Source organism: Ovis canadensis, chromosome 12 (assembly GCF_042477335.2).
Source record: "Ovis canadensis isolate MfBH-ARS-UI-01 breed Bighorn chromosome 12, ARS-UI_OviCan_v2, whole genome shotgun sequence".
NCBI lineage: Eukaryota > Metazoa > Chordata > Mammalia > Artiodactyla > Bovidae > Ovis > Ovis canadensis.
This window is the reverse complement of record NC_091256.1, coordinates 36,503,046-36,530,780: the sequence shown is the minus strand read 5'-3', so window position 1 is coordinate 36,530,780 and position 27,735 is coordinate 36,503,046. Positions and strand designations below refer to the sequence as shown.

General features: G+C 44.9%; 1 protein-coding gene across 1 annotated transcript; it reads left to right on the top strand.

The window, feature by feature from the left end:
* On the top strand, positions 1 to 27,283 carry HHIPL2 (HHIP like 2). The gene is made up of 9 exons (XM_069544405.1): positions 1 to 375; positions 4,556 to 5,208; positions 6,058 to 6,201; positions 8,972 to 9,303; positions 11,809 to 11,935; positions 16,926 to 17,071; positions 22,658 to 22,739; positions 25,651 to 25,733; positions 26,382 to 27,283. The coding sequence occupies exons 1-9, from the start codon at positions 55 to 57 to the stop codon at positions 26,795 to 26,797; spliced, it is 2,304 nt and encodes a 767-aa protein (XP_069400506.1). The 5' UTR covers positions 1 to 54; the 3' UTR covers positions 26,798 to 27,283.
* Positions 27,284 to 27,735: the final 452 nt, after the last annotated feature.

The window sequence follows — 27,735 nt, the reverse complement described above, 5'->3', positions numbered from 1 at the left end:
GGAGGAGGAAGCCAGCCTGAGCAGCAGTAGTAGCCAGAGCGTCCCTAGGGCAAGATGCTCAGAAGGTCCACTCCCAGAGGTGGTTGGAATCGGTGGACCCCCCGGCTCCTCACCTCTCCTCGAATTTTCTGTCTCAGCCTCATAGTCTTGTTGGGCCAGGTGGGGCTGCTGCAGGGACACCCCCAGTGCCTGGATTACCGGCCCCCCTTCCAGCCCCTCCAGCATCTCGAGTTCTGCTCTGACTATGAGTCCTTCGGCTGCTGTGACCAGGGTAAGGACCACCGCATTGCTGCCCGGTACTGGGACATCATGGACTACTTCGACCTAAAGGGCCATGAGCTGTGTGGCGGTTACATTAAAGACATCCTTTGCCAGGTAGGCCTGAGTAGGAGCCCTGAGGGAAGGTGAGGGAGCCAGCTTTGGAGGCTGCCTTCCAGCCCCAGCCGATAGGATGTTGGGATGGCTGGTGAGGGTCTTGGGGGGAGGGCTCTTTGGGCGCCCAGCCCTTGAGAGAGACTCACCTGTGGCCGCCTTCACCTGGGGCTCTGGGCTCTGGACTGGCACACTGAGGTGGAGTTTGGTTTCCCAAAGCTCTCCCTCCGGGGTCCTGAGGGCCCTGGTGTATTATTCATGGAGCTCGGGACAGCTGCGCTCTGGGACCTCCCTGCAGGGCACTGACCGCTGCAAGCTCCCGTGGGTGTTCACGGAGCGTGTGGACGGAGTGGTGGCATCCGTTCGAATGCAGTCCTCAGCTGGGTCATTTTCACCAGGGGCTCTCTGGTGTGATGAGGGGGGTTTTCCCCAGCTTTCCAAACCTGGCCTGGGAGAGCGTCAAGCTGCTCAGTGGCAATTACTCAGAGGTTCTGCTTCTCCCGGCTCTCTAGTGGCCAAAACCCACATCCCTGGCAGACACCACCTCTGTAGGGCTCAGCCTGAACCCGTGTCAGATGCTGGCTGCGGACACTGACTTTGTGGGAAAAGGGGTTCAGGAGTGCCAGGGAGAGTCTAGTTGGAGGGCAGATGAAAGAAGCTGTCATGAGGAGGAGCACTCTACTGATGGGTTGGGGGTGAGACAGCAAATCCTGGCAGACTGGAACACCCCCCCCCACCCCACCCCCCCAGGCATGTCAGCGCAATTACTTGGCTCTCCCGCTGTGATCCCAGAGCCAGCTGGCCACCCCACCTCCCTGTGAAGTGAATGGAACAGAAGCCAGCCACCTGGGAGGCATCGCCCTGGGCTGTCCTCTCTCACCTCAGGCTCCACCCTTCAGCTGTTTCCTGGAGAATTAAGTCTGGGATAACCATCTGGGCAGAAGCCCAGCTCTTATGAGCAACACTGAGACTCCATTTCTGGATGAAGTCCCCAGATAAAAATGTCTCCTCCCTCCCCCTTCCCTATTGCACGAGGTTTCAGAAAGCCAAATTCAGCAGCTCTCCTGTTTCAGGGATTTGAGGAATAAGAATAACCTACACATGTCCATAAAGGAAACGAATATGAAAAAGAATATACGTATGCATAACTGAATCACTTTGCTACAGAGCAGAAATTAACACAACATTGTAAATCAACTATGCTTCAACAAGATTAAAAACAGAATACCCTAGTGGCTCAGTGGTAAAGAATCCACCTGCTAATTAATGCAGGAGACATGGGTCCAGCCCCTGATCTGGGAAGACCCCACATGCCGCAGAGCAGTCCCTGCACCACAACTATTGAGCTTGTGCTCTAGAGCTGGAGGGTGGAAACTCCTGAGCCCACGCTCCCTAGAGCCTGCTCTGCGAGAAGAGATGCCCACAGCCGTGAGAAGGCTGCACACCACAACTAGAGAGTGGCCCTGCTCTCGGCAGCTAGAGAAAAGCCCATGCAGCAAGGAAGACTCAGCACTGCCAGAAATAAAGAAAGAAAGAATTTAAAAATAGAAAACAGAAAGAATGACCTACATGCATTTATTAATATTTATTAAAATTCACAACTTAAATTTCTTCTCCCTCTTCTCCCCAAATATGGAGTATGTTCCCAGCAATGATTCTGCAGGCAGCTACCAGGACCCCCATTTTACGCATGAGGTTTTTTTTTTTTTTAATAACATTTATGTATTTAGTTGCAGCATGTGGGATCTAGTTCCATGACCAGGGATCGAACCCAGGCTCCCTACACTGGGAATGAGGAGTCTCAGCCACTGGACCACCAGGGAAGTCCCAGAATTAGGAGGTTTGGTAGCTCAGCTGGTAAAGAATCCACCTGCAATGCAGGAGACCCCAGTTTGATCCCTGGGTTTTGAGGAACCCCTGGAGAAGGGAACGGCTACCCACTCCAGTATTCTGGCCTGGAGATACTCCATGGACTGCTGTCCGTGGGCTTGCAGAGCTGGACATGACTGAGTGACTTTCACTTTCACTCTCCAAGGTCAAAGAGTGCCATGGCAAATCCACAGGCTCAGGCTCCAAGTCTCGTGCCCTTTCGGTCATACCATGCCAAAGTCGAGTCACAACAGCCCTGGCCGATCCACTCACTGGTTCCCTGACCTAGGGCAAGCATAAGCTCCAGAAGGACAGCAGCTTTGGGCATCTCACTCACTGTTAGCAGCCCCAGTGCAGAGGACAGTGCCTGGCACCTAGGAGAGATTGTTCTGGACCTTTGTTTTCTAAGACAGAAATGATAGTTCCTGAGCTGATTGAGTAGAGGCAACTGTGCAGATTCTAAATGATGCCTAAGAGTGTGCCATGCGGGTGGTTACTTGTCCACAGCCTCCTCTGTTCCTGGGTATTTCATCCTTATTTTTGTCTTCCATCTCACTTCTTTCCATTCCCCAGGAGTGGACAGGTCAGTCAGGTGGGACTCAGAGCAGTCCATCTGGCTTCTTGTCAGCAGCTCTGACAAGTCTCCTAAATGGAAACAGCTCTGGGAGAGATGCTGTGAATCCCCGGGCTCTTTCTTCTGCTCTTCCCGATAAGAGTCTGCTGCTCTGCAAATCTGCAATCAGGGTTGAAATAAGAAAAAATGGGGAACTCAACACATCTGAGAAATGCTGCTGATCCCTCTCTTAGGTGATGAGAGAACAGAAGTGAATGAGACAGCCCTGGGCCAGCAGGTGCCCGGGAGGCATCCATGATCAGAAGCAGCTTCCGGAGTGGACCCTGCCCTACTCCACGGCCCCAACCGCCCCCTTTAAATTGGCCTTTCTGGGCTTCCCTGGTGGTCCAGTGGTTAAGAATCTGCCTGCCAATGCAGGGGACATGAGTTCAATCCTCGGTCCGGGAAGATTGCACGTGCAGCAGGGCAACTAAGCCCATGTGCCACAGCCACTGAGCCCACGCACCTTAGAGCCGGTGATGAGAGAGAGAAGGCAGTGCAGTGAGAAGTCCATGAACCACGACTAGAGAAGAGCCCCTACTCACCGCAGCGAGAGCAAAGCCCATGCAGCAACAAAGACCAGCGCGGCCAAAAATTAACAAAACAAAACAAACAAAAACGGGCCTTTCTTCCTTTCTTGATCGCAGTTGCCTCTGCCTTTCATCGAAGAGAAGAAATCACTACATGCCTAATCTCTGGGAATGATACATTGCATGTTCATTTTGATAATTTTATTTTTAAATTATAAAATATTTTGAATAGAACTTCCCTGGCAGTGGTTAGGACTTGGTGCTTCCACTGCAGGGGGTGCAGGTTCCATCCCTGGTTGGGGAACTAGGGTCCCACACACTGCACATCTGTACAATGTGGCAAAAGAAAAAAAAATTAATATATGGAAAAGCACAGAAAAATTAAATAATTAACATAGATTCTGGTGGCTCAGATGGTAAAGAATCTTCCTGCAGCATGTGAAATGCGAGAGACCCGGCTTCGATCCCAGCATCGGGACGATCCCCTGGAGAAGGGAATGGCAACCCACTCCAGTGTTCTTCCCTGGAGAATTCCATGGACAGAGGAGCCTAGCTGGCTATAGTTCATAGAGTCACAGAGTCAGACACAACTGAGCGACTCACACAGATCCAATACTGAGATTCAGCAAATGTAAAACTTCTGCCACACTGCTTCAGATGTGCATAAAGAAATTAAATCTTATAGCACTTATAATAAAAAAAAGGGAAAGATGAGACATTTAGTACTACCTCTTTTTATAAAAAAAATTTTTATCATTTAACAAAACTCTATATGTCAAGAGCAAAGTTATAATAGTAAATCTGAGAGAATTTTTTTTCCCCTTTCTACTTTCCAGGAGCATTAACTGGGTAGAAAATGCGGGTCCCAAAGAAAAGCTTTCTTTTCGGTAGTTGGTAACAGAAGCTCCAGAATCCTGGTTCTTCCCCAGAACTGTTTTCCCTCTTTTTGCTCAAAACATAAAGTTGATTAGAACATCCACACAGGTATGACTTTAAAAAATTAAAATAAGTATATTGCATCAAGAGGGAAATATTTCTGTAATAAAACCAAAGTGAAGTCAAGGTTTAAAAACTCTTAAAAAAAAAAGTCAAATTCTTGAAAAGAGAAAAATTTGTTCCAGTCATACCACGGCCAGTCTGCCTGGGGGCTGAGGTCGCTCTTCTTTTCCAGGAGTGCTCCCCCTACGCAGCCCACCTCTACGACGCTGAGAACCCGCGCACGCCCCTCCGGAACCTTCCTGGCCTCTGCTCTGACTACTGTTCTGCATTCCACTCGAACTGCCACTCCGCCATCGCCCTGCTGACCAATGACCGTCGCCTACAGGAATCCCCTGGAAAGGATGGCGCGCGCTTCTGCCACCTCCTCAACCTTCCCGACAAGGACTACTGCTTCCCCAACATCCTGAGGAGCGACCATCTCAACCGCAACCTGGGGGTGGTGGCCGAGGACCGTCGGGGCTGCCTGCAGCTCTGCTTGGCCGAGGTGGCCAACCGGCTGAGGAACCCGGTCTGCATGGTCCACGCTGGGGACGGCACCCACCGCTTCTTCGTGGCCGAGCAGGTGGGGGTGGTGTGGGTCTATCTGCCTGATGGGAGTCGCCTGGAACAACCCTTCTTGGACCTCAAGAGCCTCGTGCTGACCACTCCCTGGATTGGGGACGAGAGAGGCTTTTTGGGGTTGGCTTTTCATCCCCGATTCCGCCGCAACCGAAAGTTCTACATTTATTATTCATGCCTGGGCAAGAAGAGGGCAGAGAAGATCCGGATTAGTGAGATGAAGGTTTCTCGGGCTGATCCCAACAAAGCCGATCCCAAATCAGAGAGGTGAGGCATATGCCTGAGAGTGCAACTGTGTGCTGTGTTCCAAAATATTGCCAGCTGGTCCTCTGAGATGAAACAGAGGAGCTTTCCTGGGTTTAGATCCACTAGCCTATAATGAGGACAAAAGTCATTGCTGATTAGTGGGGTAACCCAAGTTAGAATCTTGAGTGGATGGTCTTCATGACTATAACCACCCATCTTTACAGTTACCTAGAACCGTGCTTGCTTGATTTTATAGAAGGTAAGCAAGGGGCAGAGGCCGTAAGGGTTTGAGAAATGATTTTAGATAATATCCACGTTAAATATAACAGTAGCCTCTGATTATTGTGTGACCATTAGATCTCAGGCCTTTTATCTTGAACATGGATGGGAATTCCCATCCTCTCCGGAAAGCTTGACACAAGGTAATTAAGCCTGGTCACAGCTCCAACTGACCCCAAGCTCGTGCTCTTTTGCTCCACCCTCCACCCTTTTTTCCTACTCCATTCTGCCTTATCTCGCTTTTCCCATACAGACAGGTTTAGAGATTGAAAAGAGCATGAAGAAGCGGAAGACTAACCTCTGCTAGATTGTCCAAAGGATGGGTGGGGCTGGGAGTTCTTGTAGAGAAGAGAGTAAGGCTGAGCACCAGGAAAGGGTGATGGTTACCCCGCTGTGTCTACAGCTCATGAAATCAGGATGTGAAAAAATAAAAAGATCCATGACGGAGTCTTACTAGGAAGTGAGGGGTGTCCCAGAGCTGCCGAGCTACCTGTTTTGTGGTCCTTGGCTGGCTTGGACCAGTCATTTCTGGATGTCTCAAGAGGATGCTATATCAGCCTTCATCAAAGTGTGGTTTCTTTTTCATTCCAGGGTCATTTTGGAGATAGAAGAACCAGCCTCAAATCATAACGGTGGACAACTTCTTTTTGGCCTAGATGGGTATATGTACATATTCACTGGGGATGGAGGACAGGCTGGGGATCCCTTCGGCAAATTTGGAAATGCTCAGAACAAGTAAGCTGGATGCAGGCTTGCCCTGGTGTAATGTTTTTGCTGAGATGGAATCTGCAAAGGGTCAGACCCAACTCATTTGCTGCAAGATGTAGTCTCCTCTGTTGACACAATGGGAAGAACATTTGGTTTTCCTTTCTTGTTTTATTTTTCTTAAAATTTACTTGGAGTAGTTATTTATTTGGCAGCCTCGGGTCTCATGTGGGATTGTTTACTGCTACTTCCTAGTTGTGGCATGTGGGCCTAGTTGCCCCGTGAAATGTGGGATCTTAGTTCCCTGACCAGGGATCAAACCTATGCCCCCTGCATTGGAAGGTGGATTCCTAGCCATTGGACCGCCAGAGATATTCTGTCCTATACTTTTCAGGCATAATGTATTTTTATAATTAATATTATGGATGTTCAGCATGACTCTCAGAGGGCCATATAAAGATGAATTCAAGATTTTTAATATATATGAGCAGGATATTACTTACTATGCCATGATCTGACCATCTAGTTCAATTCAGCTCAACAATATTATTGACTACTGTGTTCCAGGCCCTGTGTCTCACATGAAGGTACATGAGTAGCTAGTTAATGAGGCTAACAGAAGCAACAGCAATGTATATTTGTTGCTTACTGTGTGTTCAATGCTATTCTAAATACCTTATGTTTATTGGAGCACATAATTCTGACAGCCATGGGGCAAAAATTTTAATCTCTCTTCTTGGTTGATGTATTCCCAGCCCCTAGAATAGTGCCTAGCAATGGTGTCATGCCATAAATACATTTGGAATGAATGGATCCTGTGAAGTATAGGTATTATGATAGCCATTTTACAAACAAGATAATAGAGGCAGAGAGGAGTGAAGTAGTCTATCCAAGGTCACACAGAGAGTAAGTGGCAGAACCAGAATTTAAACTCAGACAATGCAGCGAGGCTGTGCCATCTAGAGGAAGGTCACGTGACCCTTCTGCTTTTGTACCCAGCAAGCCTGTGGCTCTCATTATCCCTAATAATAAAAATATCAGGGTTGATAATAAAGAACTTGCATTTGTTGAGTGCTGACTGTATGTCAGAAACTGCATGACATGCTATATATATGCACACTAACCCATTTAACCCTTGCATCACAGCCACACTGCAAGGTGGTGTTACTCTCCCCTGCTTTATGAAGCAGGAAACGGAGGCTCAGAGACCACAGTCATCAAAAGCCTCTGTTCTTTCTACTGCCCACATTGTTACCTGAGGAAGAATAGAACCAGTTCCTTTAAAAAATTCAAAGTATTTGTCACTTGAGTGCATGTTCCTCGATTCTTTGTCTCGTCACAACAAAGATTTGGAGTGACGGACATTAAAGCCCCCTCGGCGTGTCACAGCTCTCAGGTCTTGGATAGACCGTGTTATCCAATGGACCGTGTTATAGCTCTTAGACAAATCAGTGTTACAGCTCCGTGTTACAGCTCTATTTTATTTAGAAGATAGCAGGAAAATCCATCTTTCAGGCGTGAGGGCACGTCAATCTAAAGAGATGAGAAGAGCGCCCCAGCGCGCGGGAGAGAGAGATAGTGAGCTGGCTCTGGCTCCACTATTTATATGTGTATCACTCCCTGGGCCTGTCCTATGTAAATTGGGCCAGCCAGGAGTGGTGTTTGTTTTACCTGAGGTCCCCACTCCGGTCCTCGGACCTTCTTTTGTTTCATTTTCGCGAGCTTTTCCCTTCCTTGTCTTGTAGCCACCGCCGTTTTGGACTCCTCTTCCCTGTTCTACCTGCCTAACATATTCAACCAAACCCGAGAGAAACCACTCCATTGTGAAAATAGAAAAATTGATGCTGCAACTTGCTCAGTGTCACATGGACCAGGGCTGCATCAAACTTTCGCCTAGTAGTTCTCTTTGAGTCAAAAATTGGAAAGTCTTAACTATATATATATACACACACACATGTGTGTGTGTGTGTGTGTCTATGTGTGTGCATATTATCTCCCCATGTGATTCTTGGTTGTCAGTTGAGATCCACTCTTAGCAGACTATCTTGGGCCATCTCCTCTAGTTCTGAGATGTTTTATTTTATTTAGAATACATAACTTGAGATCCACTCTCTTAAAAAGTTTAAGTGTGCAGGACAGTATTGTTAATTGAGGGGAAAATATAGAGTGAGTCTGTGGTACTTACTACTCTTGCATACAAACAGCCATCAGGTACACGAAAAGGTGCTTGGTGTCATTAATCATCAGGAAAATGCAAGTCAAAACCTCAGTGAGATATCACCTCAGACCTGTTAGAATGACTATTATAAAAAGCAAAGGACAAGTATTGGCAGGATGCAGAGAAATTTGAACCTCTGTATACTGTTGGTGCAGAGAAGGCGATGGCACCCCACTCCAGTACTCTTGCCTGGAAAATCCCATAGACGGAGGAGCCTCGTAGGCTGCAGTCCATGGTGTTGCGAAGAGTCAGACACGACTGAACGACTTCACTTCCACTTTTCACTTTCCTGCATTGGAGAAGGAAATGGCAACCCACTCCAGTGTTCTTGCCTGGAGAATCCCAGGGACGAGGAAGCCTGGTGGGCTGCCGTCTCTGGGGTCGCACAGAGTTGGACACGACTGAGGCGACTTAGCAGCAGCAGCAGCCTACTGTTGGTGGGAATGCAAAATATACAGAGCAGCAGCTATGGCAAACATTATGGAGACTCTTCAAAGAATTTTAAGTAGAACTAGCATGTGACCCAGCAGTCTCACATCTTCATATTTCTCCTGTTCCTGTTTCTGGCCTTCTTCCTTTCAGGAGTTCCCTGCTGGGGAAAGTGTTAAGGATCGATGTGAATGGGGCCGGCTCAGGCGGCAAGCGGTACCGAGTGCCCGTGGACAATCCGTTTGTTTCTGAGCCAGGGGCCCATCCCGCCATCTACGCCTACGGAATCAGAAACATGTGGCGCTGTGCTGTGGACCGAGGGGACCCAGTCACGCGCCAGGGCCGAGGTCGGATGTTCTGTGGGGACGTGGGACAGAACCGGTTTGAAGAAGTTGACATCATTGTTAAAGGTGGAAACTACGGCTGGAGGGCAAAGGAGGGGTTTGAATGTTACGACAAAAAGCTCTGTCAAAATGCCTCTTTGGGTAAGTGAGAAGCCCTCTTATGTCTTGGGTGAACTGAATGAATTGCGGGTGGAGGTAGGAGAATAAAACCTGGGAGTGTCTTACGCTGCAGGTCCTTACAGTGCCTTTGTTTGTGTCCTGTGGAATCGCGCTTCTTAGTGCTTCTGAAAGGTGGTTGTTGAATCACAACCCCAGGATTCTTGGCCCCCGGAGGAGAAGAATTCAATCCGGGGCCAGAGACAAGGCTTGATCGCTCAGAGCTTTTGTGTAATAAAGTTTTATTAAAGTATAAAGGAGATAGAGAAAGCTTCTGACATAGGCATCAGAAGGGGGCAGAAAGAGTACCCCCCTGCTAGTCTTCAGCTGGATGTTATATAGTCACCAGCAGTCTGTTAATGAAAGAAAGGAATGTCTTAAAACCCAGAATGGCACCAGGCCCTCACCCGTAAGATGCATTTTGGGATAATCTTGGCACCAAATGATTCATCTTGGGCCATAAAATGATTAACTTGAATCTTGAAGAAGGGCAGATCACCATACAAATAGTTTCATTTACATAGATTAGAGGAACAATATCTGAGTATAACGTACTGGTTTATCAAGTAGGTTCTGAGCCAAAAGGCGGAACTGACTTGAAGACAGAGTTTGGGTAAATGTATAGTACATTAGCATAGCTTAAGATAAACATTTCCATAAGAAAAAGGCATTGGTTAACTTCAGGTGAAACCAGGTGTCACTATGGCAACACGGAATTTAAGAGAAACCTCCTTTTAAATTTGTATAGATAAGGAAAAAATATCACTAGTTTGTTTCCTCTTTAAGAGAGATAAAAATGTCTGACACTTGTAAGCTATTTCCACCGTTTGGAGACCCCTGGCCTTCCTGCCTCTTACCCTCTCAGTTCTCTAGCCACTGGCACCTGAAACTCGGGGCATTTCTCGCTAACTAATGAATTGAATCCTGAGTGGATTGGGGGCGTGGTGGGATTGACCTAGGAATCTATATTCCAAATAAGTTACTCACGGGATTTTCAGGCATATAATTTTGAACCATCCTCAAAGGAAAATAAGTGGCTGTATGTTTTTTACTTATTTGAAACTGCCACTGAAATGATATCCCATATGCAGTCCCTAAACATCAGTCATCAAGGTGTGCTTTAGAAACTCCATCTGGCTTAAAATTCTAATTTTCTGACTTTATCACCGTTGCTTGGTCTTTCCGTCCTTCTGTTGCTGAACTTGGGTTGGGTTGCTTGTTACTTAGGAATCCAATACTGAGAGACAAGTGTCGAGTGCAAGGAAAGATAGCTTTCCTGAGGAAGCTGGCAGTCCTGGGGAGAAGGCAGACTTGTGTCCCAAAGAACCAATTTTCCCTTGCTAATCAGGGAAAGAATTATAAATGGGAGTTTCAGGGGCATCTAGGTGGAGGGAGAGAGCTATGTAGGACAGGACAGCCATCTCTGACACTTTTCTTGAAATTGGTCAGGCAGGGTGGTCTGATCAGAGTTATCTTGATTGTTTTAAGTGTAGTTAATCTTTAGTTCTAGGGATGCTGGTCTGATCAGAGTTATCTTGATTGTTTTAAGTGTAGTTAATCTTTAGTTCTAGGGATGCTTCGTTTCCATTTCCTTGAGGCCAGTTCTTGGAACTGTGGGAGATGGAGCAGTTTTTGTTATGGCTATAGTCTGGCCATCATGTAGTTAACTTCTTCCATCTGGTGGGAGTTTCATTATAATACTGCTCAAAGGATATGGCTCAGTATATATCTATAGACTTTGAGGAGCAACTAAAGGTCCTTGATTTAGTTTAATGACTAAATAAATATTATTTTGTTCTGCTTGACTATTTTCCTTGCTTCTGTATTTTTTCATTCCTCTGATTAAATTTATTCTTTGGCTAAAGTTTTTCTATAGACAAAAGGCAGACAGAGAACAGGGGATGGTCTGTTCTGAGAAAGTCTCAAAGCAGTTATCCAGTCCTTCAGTTAAGTCGCTCAGTCGTGTCCGACTCTTTGCGACCCCCTGAACTGTAGCCCACCAGGCTTCTCCGTCCATGGGATTCTCCAGGCAAGAATACTGGAGTGGGTTGCCATTTCCTTCTCCAGGGGATCTTCCCGATTCAGGGATCGAACCCAGGTCTCCCGCATTGCAGGCAGACACTTTAACCTCTGAACTACCAGGGAAGGTTCCCATCTGGTCCTTACAATGTTCCAAATCCTAAACCTGAGTATCTGCCATATTGACCTGGGGGAAAAATTTAAGGGTGTGGATTTCCAGGTCACTGCCCCACAGACGGGGGAACTTTAGGCTTCCTTTATGCTTTCTGAGGCCAATCAAATGGGAGGCTCACAAATATCATGGCTGGTCTGTTGAGAAGATAAACATGATTTACTTGGCTTTCTGTCCTCCCAAAGACCAAGAGATGAAACATTCTCCACTCAGTAAGGCAATTGGTTTTAAAAACTGCCTTCTTCCTCCTTGAAGCTCCCAGGTTTAGCTATGACACTCTTTTTCCTATTCCTGGACAGACGATATTCTTCCAATCTATGCTTATGGCCATGCAGTGGGCAAGTCAGTCACTGGAGGCTACGTCTATCGTGGATGTGAATCCCCGAATCTCAATGGTCTCTACATCTTTGGGGACTTCATGAGTGGGTAAGGAAGGGTTGATGTCCCCTCTCTCTTTTTCAACAGTTTATTTTATTATTATTTTTTTAACGTCCACATCTGTTTATTTATCTATTTTTTTACTTTACAATACTGTATTGGTTTTGCCATACATCAACATGAATCTGCCACGGGTGTACACGTGTTCCCCATCCTGACCCCCCCTCCCAGCTCCCTCCCCATACCATCCTTCTGGGTCACCAGCCCCGAGCATCCTGCATCATGCATCGAACCTGGACTGGTGATTTGTTTCACATATGATATTATACATGTTTCAATGCCATTCTCCCATTTTAATCGGAGTATAAATTGCATATCACAACATTCAATGTCTTAACAGTGTGGCTGTATAGTTTTACAAATTGTATTAAGTGTAAAATTATACTTTACACTTGTATTAAGACTAATTGTATCAAGATAAAGAACATTTCTATCACTGTAGAAGGTTCCTTCTTGCCCATTGCCTCTCAGTACAGCATCCCTTTCTCCCCACCACCCCCACATTAGCCATGTTAACCACTCTCATCGTAGATGCTTTTTTCATTGAGTAATGTCTGTGAAATTTGTCAGTGCTTTTGCATGGATCAGTGGTTTGTCTCTTTTATTGCTTTGTAACATTCAATTGCATGAATATGCCAGAGTTTATTCATTTATTTTCCTGTTGATGGATGTTTTGGCTGTCCCCAGTTTGGGGGGATTGTGAATAAAACTGCTGCATAGCCTTGTAGTTTTCAGTGTAAAGGTCTTGGACATCTAAGTATTTCATAGTGTTTGATGCTATGTTGAAGTTGCTATATATGTGTGTATATATATATATATGTATATATATATATATATATAAAGCAAGTATAATATATTATTCAGCATATATATAACATATATTAATTCATAACATGTAACTAATTTCTTATTAGTTCTAGTGATTTTTTTTGTTTATTCTATTGGATTTTCTATGTAGAAGATAATTTCACTATGAATATGGATACCTTTATTTTTTTTTCCTGAATTGGAAGGCTTTTATTATTTTTTTATTGATTTGTTGCTTCATTTTAACCTTTAGTACAATGTTGGATAGAAGTGGGGGAAAGCATTAGATTTTTTACCAATAAGATTGATGTTGTCAGCTGTGTTTTGTGTATGCCCTTTATCAGACTGAGGACATTTCCTTCAATTCCTAGTCTGCTGAGAGTTTGTATTAGGTACAGTGTTGCATTTTGTCATATGTGTCTTTGCATCTAGTGAGAGAATCATGAGGCTTTTTCATTTTTAGTTTGTTAATATGGGGAATTGCACTGATGGATTTTTTTTTTTTAATCACTGAAGCAATCTTGCATTCCTGGGATAAAAACATCACTTGGTCATGTTGTATTTGATTAATATATAGTTTTTGTTGCAATATATTGTTGAATGCAACTTGCTAATGTGTTTGGAATGTTTGCATCTGTGTTAATGAAGAAACAGATGAGCCATAGTTTTCCTTTCTTATAATATCTTTGTCAGATTTTGGCCTCAGGTTAACGTGAGCTTTATAAAATGAGTTAAAGTGTATTTCCTTTTCTTTAATTATCTTGACTAATTTGTGTAAAATGTGTTTCTTCCTTCCAAGTGAAGCCATCTAGATCTGATGTTTAATGGTAGATGACCATTTTAATGGTAGTTGGGTCCTGTTCTTTGATTCATTCTGACAATCTCTGTCTTTTAATTGGTACGTTTAGACCATTGACATTCAAAGATATTATTGCTATAGTTGAAATATCTACCATACTCACTACTCTTCGATTTTTTGATATTGTTCTTTGTTCCTGTTTTTCTTCTACTTTTTTTCTGCCTTTTGCAAATTTAATTAAACATTTTATTTGATTCCATTTTCTCTCCTTTGTTAGCACACTGATCACACTATTTTTTTGAAATCTCTTTTAAAGAGCTGCTTAGAGTTTGCCATATACATTTACGACTAAGCTAAGTTCACGTTCAAACAACATTACAAAACTTCCTCAGTAGTCTGTGTTTTACAATAATAAAATAATCCTACTTCCTCCCTTTTGTCCCTAATTGTTATCATTCATTTCACTTATATATAAACATATATAATAACAGTGATATATAATAATTATTAACATTTTATAATTTAATAATACTATTATTTTACTGTATACATAAGCGTACATAATTAAATACATTGTTGCTATTAGTATATTGAACTAACTTCTGTTAGACCAGTGAAGAATAAAAAAAAGTTTTTATTTTTACCTTCACCTATTCCTTCTTTGATACTCTTCCTTTCTTTGTATAGATTTGAGTTTCTGACCGATATTATTTTTCTTCTCTGAAAAGAACTTCATTTAACGTTTCTTGCACTGGCAGATAGATGCACTGGCAACAAATTCCCTCAATTTTTTTTGTCTGAGAAAGTCTTTATTTGTCCTTCATTTTTGAAATATAATTTCACCAGGTACAGGTTGGTGACTTTTTTCTCTAAACACTTTAAATATTTCACTCTGCATTCTTCTTGCTTGCATGGTTTCTGAAGAGAAGTTTGATGTAACTTTTATCTTTGTTCCTCTATATTGAAAGTGCCGCCCCTCTATCCCCAGCTTCTTTTCAGGTTTTCTTTTTCTTTATGCCTGATTTTCCATAGTTTGAATAAGATATGCCTAGAAGTAATTTTTAAAGAATTTATCCTGCTTTGTATTCTCTGAGCTTCCCAGATTTGTGGTTTGGTATCAAACAGTAATTCGGGGAAATTCTGAATAATTGTTGTTTCCAATGTTTCTTCTGCTCTTCTCTCTCTTTCTTTTCCTTTTGATATTCCTGTTATGCTTATGTTACAACTTTAGTAGTTGTTTCACTTTTCATGGATATTTTGTTCTTTTTTTGGGTCAGTCTTTTTTTTCTTCACTTTCCAGTTTGGAGGTTTCTATTGAGATATTCTCAAACTCAGATTCTTTCTTCAGCCATGTCCAGTCTACTAATAAGCCTGTCAAAGTGGTTTTTTTAAATTATGGTGTTTTTGATCTCTAGCATTTCTTTCTGATTCTTCCTTAGAGTTTCCTTATCTCTGCTTACATTGTTCTTGCATGCTGTCTGCTTTATCCTTAGAGCCCTTAGCATGTGAATCATAGTTGTTTTAAATTCTGAATCTAATAATTCCAACATCCCATGCCACATCCAAATCTGGTTGTGATGCTTGTTCTGTCTCTTCAAAGTATGTTTTTTTGCCTTGTAATTTTTTTCCTGATTGCCAGATATGATGCACTGGGTAAGAGAAACTGCTGTAAATTGGTGTTTAGCAAAGTGGTGGTGATGTGTGAGGGAGAGGAAGTGTCCTAGTCTTATGATTAAGTCTGAGTTTTTTAGTGAGCCTGTGCCTCTGGACTGTGAACTTCATCAGCGTTTCTCAGAAGCCCTCCTGCCTCCATACACATTTAGGTGGGACAGGACGGCTAGAGTTGGATAGAGTTAGGTACTTCCTTTCCCCAGGTCTGTGAGGTTCTGATAAAATCCTGGAAGGTTAGTCTCTGGTAGTTTCTCCTGAGGACAGACATTTGTTAACAGAAACAGAAAGTGCTGATGTATTTCAAAATGATTCCTTTCCCCCTCCTTCTGCTGGAAGCACAAGCAAATTTTTCCTGATATTTATTTTGGGAAACTGGTCAAGCTCCTGGAGGTAAAACTCACAAAAGTGTGGGGACTCTGGATGGCTGGCCACCTCTGTTTAACTCACGCTTTGCCCATATGGAATGTCTAGCAATTTGTCAATTACAGTTTAGGTTTTCCAGCCCCAGAACTGATACCTGTGAAGGTTTGTGCTTGTGGTTTTCTGTAAGTTGTGATTCTCTGTATCTGCCTGCTTGTCTCTCCAGTGTTGGGGGCAGTGGTGTTCCCTATGACCTCGCTTCTCTTATGAATCTAAGAATAGTTGTTGATGTTTCAGTCTTTTGCTTGTTTTAGGGTGGTGTACCAACCTCCAAGCTTCTTACATGCTGGACCGGAAACCAGAAGTCCTCTGAAGTGTTCCTTGTGGAGACTTTTAAATACAAATTCATTTTTTAAAATAGATATAGGCTTGTTGTTGTTTAGATGCTAACTCGTGTCTGACTCTTTTTGACCAATGAACTGTAGCCTGCCAGGCTCCTCTGTCCATGGGATTTCCCAGGCAAGGATATTGCAGTGGGTTGCCATTTCCATCTCCAGACACAGGCTACTCAGCTTATTTCTTTCTGAGTGAGTCTTTGTAGTCTGCCTGTCAAGGAATTTGTCAGATCTTTGGGATTTAATTGTTCTTTATGTTTTTCCCATAACCTCTACCCACCATTTCACCCCCACACATAACAGATATGTAGTGATTTTTAATTGAATCATATGCACTAGAATTACCGTGGGTTGAGCATCTCTGTTTCTGTAAAACTTTTCAGCTGATACCCCTGGTTACCCAATTTTCTCTCCCTTTTCTTCTAAAAACCTTCTTTTAGTTCAGATAGATGGACAGTGGAATACAAAGTAACATCTGCTACTCTACAGACATAATAATAATAATAGCTATTTGTTTTGAGTCCTTACTATATGCTAAGCACATTGGTAATATATGAATATTTACGTGTATTATCTTATTTAACCTTAACAATTCTTGCCTATGGTAAATTCTCTTACTATCCACCATTTTATAGATGAGAAAACTGAGGCTTAGAGAGGATGAGCAACTAGCCAGCTAATAAAAATTAGTCTTTTGTGGTGGTACAACCTTCACAGGACACCAAACTCCTCTTATAATAGCAAATGAACTTCCCCATCTAGGGCAAGATGGTGTCAGGAATATCTCTGAAGCAGCTTTTCTGATTCCTAAGGGAGGTTAGTTATTGATCTCCTATGGGAGACTCAGTCCTAGTATGCCAGGATTCCCAGATTCTAGGAGGAAAAAAAATATCCTGCCGGGCAGAGATATGGATTCCTAAAATATAAGGTTTTGCTTTTCATCTAGTCGACTTATGGCTTTGCAGGAAGATAGAAAAACCAAGAAATGGAAGAAACAGGACATTTGCCTGGGCAGCACAGAGTCCTGTGCCTTCCCAGGGCTGATCAGCACACACAGCAAGTTCATCATCTCCTTTGCTGAAGATGAAGCAGGTAACAAATGTTAACTGTGTATTGTATTTCTGGTCACTGGATCTTAGGCAATCACAGGCATTGTGAACTGAACATTTTATCTTGAGGTTTGGTCGCTAAGTCATGTTCGATTGGTTTGCAACCCCATGGACTGTAGCTCACCAGGCTCCTCTGTCCATGAGACCTCCCAGGCAAGAATACAGGAGTGGGCCACCATTTCCTTGTCCAGGGGATCTTCCTGACCCAGAGGTCAAACTTGCGTCTCCTCCTCGGCAGGTGGATTCTTTACCACTGAGCCACTTGGGAAGCCTCAAACATTTATATAATAATTATCATTGCTGTTGTTATTATTACTCTTATTATTTAAATAGAAACTACCACTTCTTCTATTTTCACTATCGGCCACCTTTTATAATGAACTGGATACTGTTTTAGACACTTCACATTTTAAAATCTTATTTAGTAATCACGACACCCTCATAATGTAATTATTTTGTTTATTTCACCAGTGAGGAAACAGGCTGACTATGCCAACTTACCCCTTCTTGGTTGGCTGTACAGCTCACTGTGCAGATAGACCAAGGTCTGCACTGTAGTCTGTCCAGTCCTTTGGCTGTGAAGGAGGTGCATGTGCGCTTCCTCCCTAATTCTGTTCTGATCTGTGATTACACAAACGTAGACAGAGCCAACAGTGAGTATTTATCCTGCCGCTGTTGCCTGGGAGAAAGTACCTCTGATGATCAGCCACTGGTTGGGCTGGGCTCTTCCTGATCCTGCCCAGAGTTTGTTAGGCAACTTCTGTGAATGAACAAGGGAGAATTTCTTTCTTGAGAGACCTGGGAAAAGGGTAGACAGCTAGGTAGGAGGCTACACACTAGAGCCATTAGGCGTATGTTAAGGGCATCAGCAGAGCAAGGCATTTGTGCACATATGAGAGAGAGAGGTGAAGGGAAAGAGACAGGGATTTAGCTTTAATAAATATCCACTCTCTCTCTCTCTCTCTCTCTATATATATATACTTATAGCTGATTCACAGCTTCCCTGGTGGCTCAGACATTGAAGAATCTACCTGTAATGTGGGAGATCCAAGTTCGACTCCTGGATCAAGAAGTTCTCCTGGAGAAGGAAATGGCAACGTACTCTTGCTTGGAGAATTCCATGGACAGAGGAGCCTGGTGGGCTACAGTCCATGGGGTTACAAACAGTTGGACATGACTAGGCGACCAACACTTTCACTTTCATAGCTGATTCACATTGCTGTACAGCAGAAACTAACACAACATTGTAAAACAATTATATTCCCATTTTAAAAAATATAAAATAAAATGGATAACCAACAAGGACCTACTATTTAGCACAGGGAACCCTGCTCAGTGTGGCAGCCTGGATGGGAGGGAGCTTAGCGGAGAATACATGCATGTATATGCATGGCTGAGTCCCTTGCTGTTCACTTGAAACTATCAATACTACTAATTGGCTCAATACCAATATAAAATAAAAAGCTAAAAACAAAACAAAAGGAAACAAAAAATCCCCATACACAACAAACAGCTAGAAAATAAATATCCTCAAATTGTGAACTCAGAAAATGAAGTTTTAATTTGAGCTTTATATAAGCTATGTGTCATTTTGAAAGTTAAAGGTTTATTTTGTTTACATAAGTGGTGACAAGGCCTGTGATCCTTCCGGTATTTGAAATTGCATCTAGCCATGCTCTGAGGCACGGAAGAGAACAAAATGATCTCTTAGGGGTCCCTTCCAGACACAGGACTCTCTACAAGTGTTAGCCAGAACCTTAATGGTTTCTTCAATGTTTGGTTTCTTTCCACTCTGACCCAAGGGTGGCTGTACAAAAGCTTCACTTGAGTGGGACATAAAGCCAGTTAGCAGCTGCACCCTTCCTCTCAGCTAGCTTATGTTTTTTTATTATTATTAATTAAAAAATTTATTTTTGTCCATGTCATATGGCATATGGGATCTTAGTTCTCTGGCCAGGGATCAAACCTGCACCCCCTACATTGGAAGTGAGGGGTCTTAACCACTGGACTGCCAGAGAAGTCCTCAAATAGCTGGTGAATAGATAGTTTCAGATGAATATTTTATAGAAGCAGATGATATTTTGGAAAATTTAAGGATTCTTAATAGAGAAAAGTTTTTGTAAGTTCCAAATTGGAAGTCCAAACGTACGAAAAAGGGGAGAAACCACAGGCTGGCACGTTCAGTGGAAAGTGGATTATGTAAATGGATGTCAGCCACAGGCCATGGTGGGGCCTCTCCCCTGCTGGTGCCCCAAGGAAGCTGGAGCCCCCAGAGCCTGGAGACCCCTGGGGGCAGCCTGCCCGGGGTCCCTGGGCTGCCACGTTCTGTGGCTTGTTCCTTTTCAGGAGGCCACAGAAAAGCCAGGTTTTGGTGGCTTGGTTTGTTTAGCCTGTAGACTTCTTGCAGGAGAAAACAAGGCAGTTTTTGAGCGCCACTCAGTACATCTGGCAAACAAAAGTGTCCTTGGCTGAATTTGATGGAGTGGACTTGCCAAGGTGTTCCCAAGCCAGACTTTGCCCAAGGGCAGCCCTAAAACCAGGGTGGCTGTTCCCGAGGCAAGTTATTTCCTTCAGAGTCACATTCTTTTGTTTTTGCACAGCGATTCAGATTTTCTGCGTGTGTCATAGTCTTCCCCATTATTGACATATTTAGAACCGAGTGTGATAAGCCCCATTTTAGTTGCACCAGAGCTCTGCCGTCACTGTTGCTACAGTTATTTCCTGACTCTTCCAGCCGACAGCTGGCACAAATCAACGAGTGAGTAGATGGAGTGGATGGTGGGCGTGGGGCTGCATGGCTGAGTTCTGATGGGTTGGGTTTCTGAATGTCAGTCACTGAAGCACATTCCCGAGAGGGCTGGCTGAGGTCATAATGATTGCAGTAAATTCATATTGCGTATGTTTTGCTTTATAGCCTGCTACAGTTTTTTGGTTTGTTGTTCTTACCCTAAAATATAGTTCTAAAGGGGCTTCCCAAGTGGCTCAGTGGTAAAGAATCGGCCTGCCAATGCAGAAAACATGGGTTCAGTTCCTGGGTGGGAAAGATCCCCCTTGGAGGAGGAAATGGCAACTCATTCCACTGTTCTTGCTAGGAAAATCCCATGGATGTAGGAGCCTGGCAGACTACAGTTCATGGGGTCACAAAAGAGTCAGACACGACTTAATGACTAAACAAAAACGCTTTAAAAATGTCAGTTAGACCCTATAGATGAAATTCACGCCTAGCATTGTCTTCTAAAAATACGATGGGAAGACTATGACATATTTAGGATATATGATTTACATAAACTATAGTCATGTGTAGGGAATATGCAGCAACACAGGGTTTCCAATTCTTTTAGACCAGAAATTGCATGGTTTAGAGGGACCTGTGCCCAAGGGTGACCTGTGTACATGTTGGTAGACAACTCATTTATCTCATGTCAGCATCACCTCGGATGAGGTGATGTTTTCTAATCAGGGGGCCAACTGGCTCTAGGCAAGGGTTTGTCCTAACTCTTCAGATCCCCACCCTCACTGCCCCTTACAAGGGGAAGATTATAGGGTCAGTCCACAAAACCAGTCTATTAGGCAGCTGTTACATTTTGTGCGGGGCTCTGCAAAGAACATTAGCCTCACACTTGGGCTCAAACAAATATTAGTCACTGTTCACCACAAATTCAAGGAAGAAGATTGTTTAAATAGCCCAGAGCCATTTAAAGCTCTAGGCTTTTCCAGTGTGTACCTTGGTAAGATGTTTCCTTCCATAAATCCAGAGGGCTTGCATGAAGCACACAAGCAAAAGTATTAAATCCAGGGTGGTAGGACAGAGATTGTGCCAAGCTCAAAAAGCTATCACAGTGAACAGAGGCATAAGGAAGTAAGAGGAACTGCCGATGATTGAACACTTTCTCACTCAATACCTAATAATCAGGGGAGGTATTCTTATCTCTCTTTTACAAAGAATAAATAACACGAGGGTTACCCAGGTGGAGAAGTTGCCCAGGACAACACAGATGGTAACGAGTGTTATCAGAATTCAGACTCAGATTTATCTAGCTGAAGTTGGGCTCATAAACCCTTCACTGTCTCTCATAGGAAACTGTGATACGAGGTGGAATGAGGTACCTGCTATGAGAAGGGAATGGTGTGTTTTGGAGTTCAAACAGGAGAAAATGGGAGGAAACAGGGGCCCTTGTGAAAGAGACGAAGGGAAGAGTGGGTGGAGGTGATTTCTTCGGGGTGTCGAGAAGACCAAGTTTAGGGACTGAGGAGTGAGGGGAAAATCATGGGAAATAAGGAAGCCAGGACTGAAGAAGGTAGAGCTGGAGGACAGAGTGAAGTGGGGGGCAGGCAGCAGGGACTAATGCACTAAAGAAGGGGTGAGTAAAAGTCGCTCAGTGGTGTCCGACTCTTTGCGACCCCATGGACTATGCGGTCCATGGAATTCTGCAGGCCAGAATGCTGGAGTGGGTAGCCTTTCCCTTCTCCAGGGGATCTTCACAACCCAGGGATCGAACCCAGCCCTCCCGCATTGTGGGCGGATTCTTTACCAACTGAGTTATCAGGGAAGCCCTAAAGAAGGGGTAACAAGTAGTCTGTTGGACTGCAAGGAGATCAAACCAATCAATCCTAAAGGAAATCAACCCTGAATATTCACTGGAAGGACTGATGCTGAAGCTCCAATACTTTGGCCACGTGATGCAAAGAGCCGACTCATTGGAAAAGACCCTGATGCTGGGAAGATTGAAGGCAAAAGAAGACAGGGGCAGCAGAGGATGAGATGGTTGGATAGCAACATTGACTCAATGGACACAAGTTTGAGCAAACTCTGGGAGATGGTGAAGGACAGGGAAGCCTGCTGTACTGCAGTCTATGGAGTTGCAGAGTCTGACACGACTTAGTGATTGAGCAACGCTGGCCAAAATGATTGTTTGGATTTTTCTGAAAGATGTTATGGAAAGCCTGAATGAACTTTGACCAACTCAATAATAAGTGGTCTTCAGCCTGTAGCTCGCCTGTCTCTGGGTTTCACAGAGAATCCTTATCAGTACTGAAGAGCTGGGGAGGGAGATGGACTCATTGGGGTGAAGTTTCTGAAAGCAAAGTGGTGATAAATGAGATGAGAAGCCTTTGGTTTATGGAACGTATAGGCTTCCCACGTGGCGCTAGTAGTAAAGACCTTGCCTGCCAATGCAGGAGGTGTAAGAGACGCAGGTTTGATCCCTGGGTCGGGAAGATGCACTGGAGGAGGAAATGGTAACCCACTCGAGTATTCTTGCCTGGAGAATCCCTGGCGGCTACAGTCCATAGGGTCACAAAGAGTTGGACATGATTGAAGCAGCTTAGCATGCCCAGCAGAAACCTGCCTCTGCTGGGTGACACTCCGAGGTGGTCTGGGTGCTGAGATGGACTTTCTCCTTGGGGAGCTCACAGCCCTTGAGGCCTCGCTCCAGGTGGGATTCTGGGGACCGCTTCCTGGGGCTCATGTATTTCAGGGCCACAACCCCCTGGTAATGATTTTCTGTGTGTCTAGCTGTCTGGGCCCAGCCTTGTGTCCTGTCCTGATGGTCTGTTCCTGTTTTCTCAGGGGAGCTCTACTTCTTGGCCACCTCTTACCCCAGTGCCTACGCACCACACGGATCCATTTACAAATTTGTTGACCCATCAAGGTGAGATTTGGGTTCCTTTTCTTCTCAGGTGATTTGAATTAGTCCTTATCTCCATGGTGGATCAGAAAGACAGTCCTCACTCCCCAAGAATTACTATCAATAGAAGTGATCAACGAAGCAGATCTTTGCTTTAGATTCAAAGCAGATTGGACTGACGAAAGTGTAGGACAGTTATGGAATATTTGGGAAATGATATCTTTGTGGTTGAAAATGAAGATCTTGAGCCTTTATAGGATGACTAGGTGTAGACCTGTGGCTCCTGTCTTGTTTGTCTGTTTGTTTTGGCCACACTGTGCTGCATACTGGATCTTAGTTTCCTGACCAGGGATTAAACTTGCACATTGGAAGCATGGAACCTTAACCACTGGATTGCCAAGGAAGTCCCTTGTTTGTTTGTTTTTTTAAAAATATGCTTCTGGAAACTTCTGTCTGGGATCATCTGACAGTGGTGTACAACTCTGACCACCTGAGTAAATATTGCTGCCCTTCCATGGCTTGGTCTTTGGCAAATACAGTTGGGACCCACCCCATAAACGTGGGTCCCATGTCTGTGGATTCAAACAGCTGTGGACCAAAAATATTTTGAAAACTTCTGGAAAGTTACAAAAGGCAAAAGTTGAATTTGCCATGCCTTGGCAACAATTTCTGTAATATCTGTAATTATATTTACAACTATTTGCATAGCATTTGCATTCTTAGGTATCATGAGTAATCTAGAGGTGATTTAAAGTATACAGGAGGATGGGTAGGTTCTATGCAAATACTGTATCATTTTCCATAGAGGACTCGAGCATCACTGGGTTTTGGCATATGCACAGTCTTGGACCAGTCCCAGGAGAGTCCCAGAAGCAGCTGTATCTTCAGCTGTCAGGATTCTCTGTGTCTTCACCTGAATGTTTCCAGAATTCAGGGACAGCGTTTATTTACTTGGTGAACTCTATGTGTAACCCTGCTTCTCTGCCCGCCTCTCTCAGGGACTAACCAGCCTTCAACTCATCTGGCAAAAGCCAAACTACCGCTTCCTATTTGTGAGGTTTTTGAGTGTGTGTCCATATCTGTCCCTGGGAGAGTGATGCAGGGTATCCATCCTGAGAGCTCTGGGCAGTGCACTGGATATATTAATATCTCAGGATTCTTACCCAAAGGAAGAAAGTCTCCCCACAAGTCAGCCTGAAGATAGACCTGCCAAGGAGGACTTCCCCTGAGGCTTACATTACCATGTCTGGGGCAGTTATTCAGAGGACATTTGGCAGCTCAGTCCAGCTACTGGTGAGGGCTCAGAAGCCCAGCCTAGCTCAGCTCCTCTTGGCAACAGGGCTCCCATTAGGTGTTCTCAGAAGTTCCCGGAAGGGGCTTTGTCCTAGAGATCCTGCCTGGGGGCTCCTCTGATGGGGGAAGGGTTGGCAGGGTGAATTAGGGACTGAGCTGTCTCCACTTCTGGGTCTTCTCCATGCAGATCTCCTGTGATCTGGGGTTGGGGCAAACCCAGGGTCTTTAAAGTACTTCTGGTGACTGACAGAGACTGTGTGGGGAGTTTTCTGCTCTTTCTATCAACCCTTTCACACAACAGGTGTGTGAATCCTTTCTTCTTTCCTTTGAAAGTTTCCTGACTAGGTTAGGGGATAATTTAGCTCACTTCTGGCAGCAAGAGATCAGTCATAAGGCAACTGTAAAGGCTGTTCCCCCTAGAAGACATTGACATTTATCCAGGCATTTCTGCGTCCCAGGCACCGTGCGGGGTGCTGTGCATGCAGGCTGATATTCATTGCTGACAGAATCCTAGAGAGGCAGGGTGCCACTCTCAATCTGCAGATTAGGGTAACAGAGCCTTACTACCTTCAACTGCTTTCCCAAGGTAGAGCTAGTTAGAGGGGCCAGAGGATGGGAACACATCCTTCTTTCTGGATCAAACTCTTTTCAGCACCGCCCATTCAGTTCAGTTATAATGACGACTTGAATTGTTGAGACTTAAAAAAAAAAACAAACAACTTCTGTAGCAGTGGATCCTGATTCTGCTCTGTTTAATTCTTCAGCTCATCTTTGCACTAAAGCTGGGTATGAATGCTGAATGCTGGGTATGAATCTTGGCTTTGCCGCCAACTAGCTGGAAATACTCCTAGTCTGCAAAGCCCTTTTTATTTCAGAAGATGCCCTTGGGGACAGCAGTTTAAGAATCAAAATACTAGGAGGCAGAGGGGCTGGTATTACTCAAGGGGCTGCGCCATGAGTATCTGAAGAGATTTTCCTTAAAGGGAATCACCACTGCCGTCAGAGCAGAGGCAGGGCGTCATTCTCCTCCTCATCACCATCACTGCCATCACTACCCACAGAGCATTTGTATGTGCTGACCACTGCTCCGGGTGTTTTTCAAAATCTCATTTAAAAAACAATTTAGGACTTCCCTGGTGGTCCAGTAGTTAAGACTCCGTGTTTCTACTGCAGGGGGCATGAGTTTAATCCCCTGACCCCCTGATCAGGGAAGTTACATATGCCACGCAGTGTGGCCAAAACCCCCCCCCCCAAACCAAATCAACCTCCCAAAATAACAATAACACAAGTTATCCATTCATCACTTCTGATGTGCCAAGTACACAGTTCTTAACTAATACTCCCCATCTCCCTGTGAGCTATTTTTATATGTTATAGTTGAGAAAGTTGAAACTCAGCAAGGCTTGCCTGTGGCCCTTAGGACTTGAACCCTGCTCTCTGTTGCCACGCCCCAACCCCCTGCCCACACTGTCCCCCAAGGGCCTGCAGTGTCCCTGTGACGTCCGTGTCCTTCCTCCTCTCCACCCGAGCTCATTGAAGATTCCCTGCTTCATCTGTCCCACCTCCGTTCTTGCACCTCTCTACCTATTTCCTGGTTCCATCTTCAGAGTCTTGTGTCCTCACTTTCTCCATCTGTTTTCAGGAGAGCACCTCCAGGCAAATGCAAGTACAAACCAGTGCCGGTGAAAACCAAGAGTAAGCGGGTCCAGTTCAGGCCGCTCGCTAGTGAGTCCATGTTTGTCTCTAGGCTCAGGCCTTGGCTACAGTGCCCCGTGCAAACAGCTGCCATCCCGGGGTGGCAGGTCCTGTTTTCTCACCTAGGGCTTCTCCTCTGGGTGAGGACTAGAGCCTGTGGCTCAGTCCGTGTGTCTTGGTTGCGCAGCAGGGGGCCGCACGTGCTGCCCTCCATGCATTCGATCACTCATGTATTCATTCTTTCATTTAGTACTTGACAGCAGTCCTTGTGCTAAGCCCTGGGGTAGATACACCAGCAACTTGGCCTGTAGGAGTTTAGAACCAAAGGAGAGGGGGGCAGGTAGTACAGGCAAGGGAAGAAATAAAAGAACACTAAGATTCTGGCTAGAAGGATGTCCAGGGGTCTGAGAGGGCCCCGAGAGGGAGGACCTCTTCCTTGGGGTAGGGTGGGGAGTCAGGAAAGACTTTTGGAAGAGAGGTGCTGTCTTAAGGGCACTATTCTACAGGTATGCATTACAAAAGTCATCTATTTAGATCAAGGCCAGGGAATTAAGCATATTAATTTCAAAAGAATTTATATTCAAGAACCCTCAAGTGGGCATAGGATTCCTGGGTGGCACTTTCCTTACAGCTGCTTTCCAGGACTAATATTTCTCCTAAACTAATGCTCATTTCCAGAGTTGGTCTTGGACTTGCTAAAGGAGCAGTCTGAGAAAGCTGCTAGAAAACTGTCCAGCGCAACTTTAGCTTCCAGTCCAAACCGGGCCTCATCTCAGAAAGATTCCTTCAAGAAGCCAGCTTCTCCCACAAGCAGCCGAAAGACATCTCCAGGGCCTGGTGCAAAGAAGAGAGCCAGGGTGTGGTCTCCAGGCCCCCAGGGGAAGCGGAAAGGGATCCCCAAACGCCCCGGTGGCATAGCCAGGCAGGCCGCACAGCAGAGACGAGCTGGCAGAAGCCTCCCTCCACCTCTTTGGTCAAGGTGGCCACTCAAGGGACCAGAACCACCTCACCACGTGGAAGCTGCCGGTGCTGAACGTGACCTTAGACATGCGGGAAGCCGGGGGTGGAGGTGGGAGCCAGCAGAGAGAGCCTGAGTTAGGGTGGCCGGGTTGTCCGCTCCCTGAGTCTTGCCAGCTGAACGGATGCTCCTTGTCTGCTTCTGCGGGGGAACCAATCCCCACCTGGTCGGGGCACCTCGATAATCACGTGCGCTAGTCTGTGAGCCTGCTTCAAATCCCACTGCATGTCTCCATCTTGCTTTGTAAGTGCCTGTAGGCAACAGTGATACGTCAACACTGGCTCAGATGGACATATATCCTTTGAGCTCCTTGATGTTTGCTGGTGTTAAGAAATCTGACGTGCCTCACCAGTTTGCCTTAAGAACCATGTCTCTCCCATGCTTCCTCCCAGCTCTAAGAGGAGGCCTGTAGTGGCAAGTTTCCAAGGGGAACCCCTTCTAAAGTGGTCATCTCCTTTGCCCTCATTGAAGCTCAGGGTCTGAATAAGGGCAGGTCCTATTCTGCACCTCCGGCGACTACTGTTTTGCTCTGGCAAATAGCATAATAAAGGTGATTCCATTGTGCCTACTTGTTGTGTGCTAAGTTTATACATATTTTCTGAAACCTCAAAACTTTGCATCATGTGTGTGGCCATATAACTTATATTGAAGATGAGGAAAGTGCGGCTTGGTGAGGTTAAGCAGTGTGCCCTAGACCATAGCAGTGAGGAGACAGTCAACTGTTCAGCTGGACTTGAACCAACGCCCCGGTCTGCCTCCTGTGAACTTGCCTCCCTCTAGGGCCCCCAGTGAGGATAGGTGGCTTGTGACCAGGTATTTGAGGAAAGAAAGAGGTGAGAGAAGAAATGATCCCTGTCTTCAAGAAGTTCCCCAAGTTCTGCAAAGCCTCCAGAACAGTATAGGCAATTTGACTTAAGCAGAACAAAACCAACAATGCCAGGGTTGTTAAGGACTTTTAGAGGTCATGTGATTCCTGCTTTAGATGAGGTTTAATATATTCCGGACAGATTATTT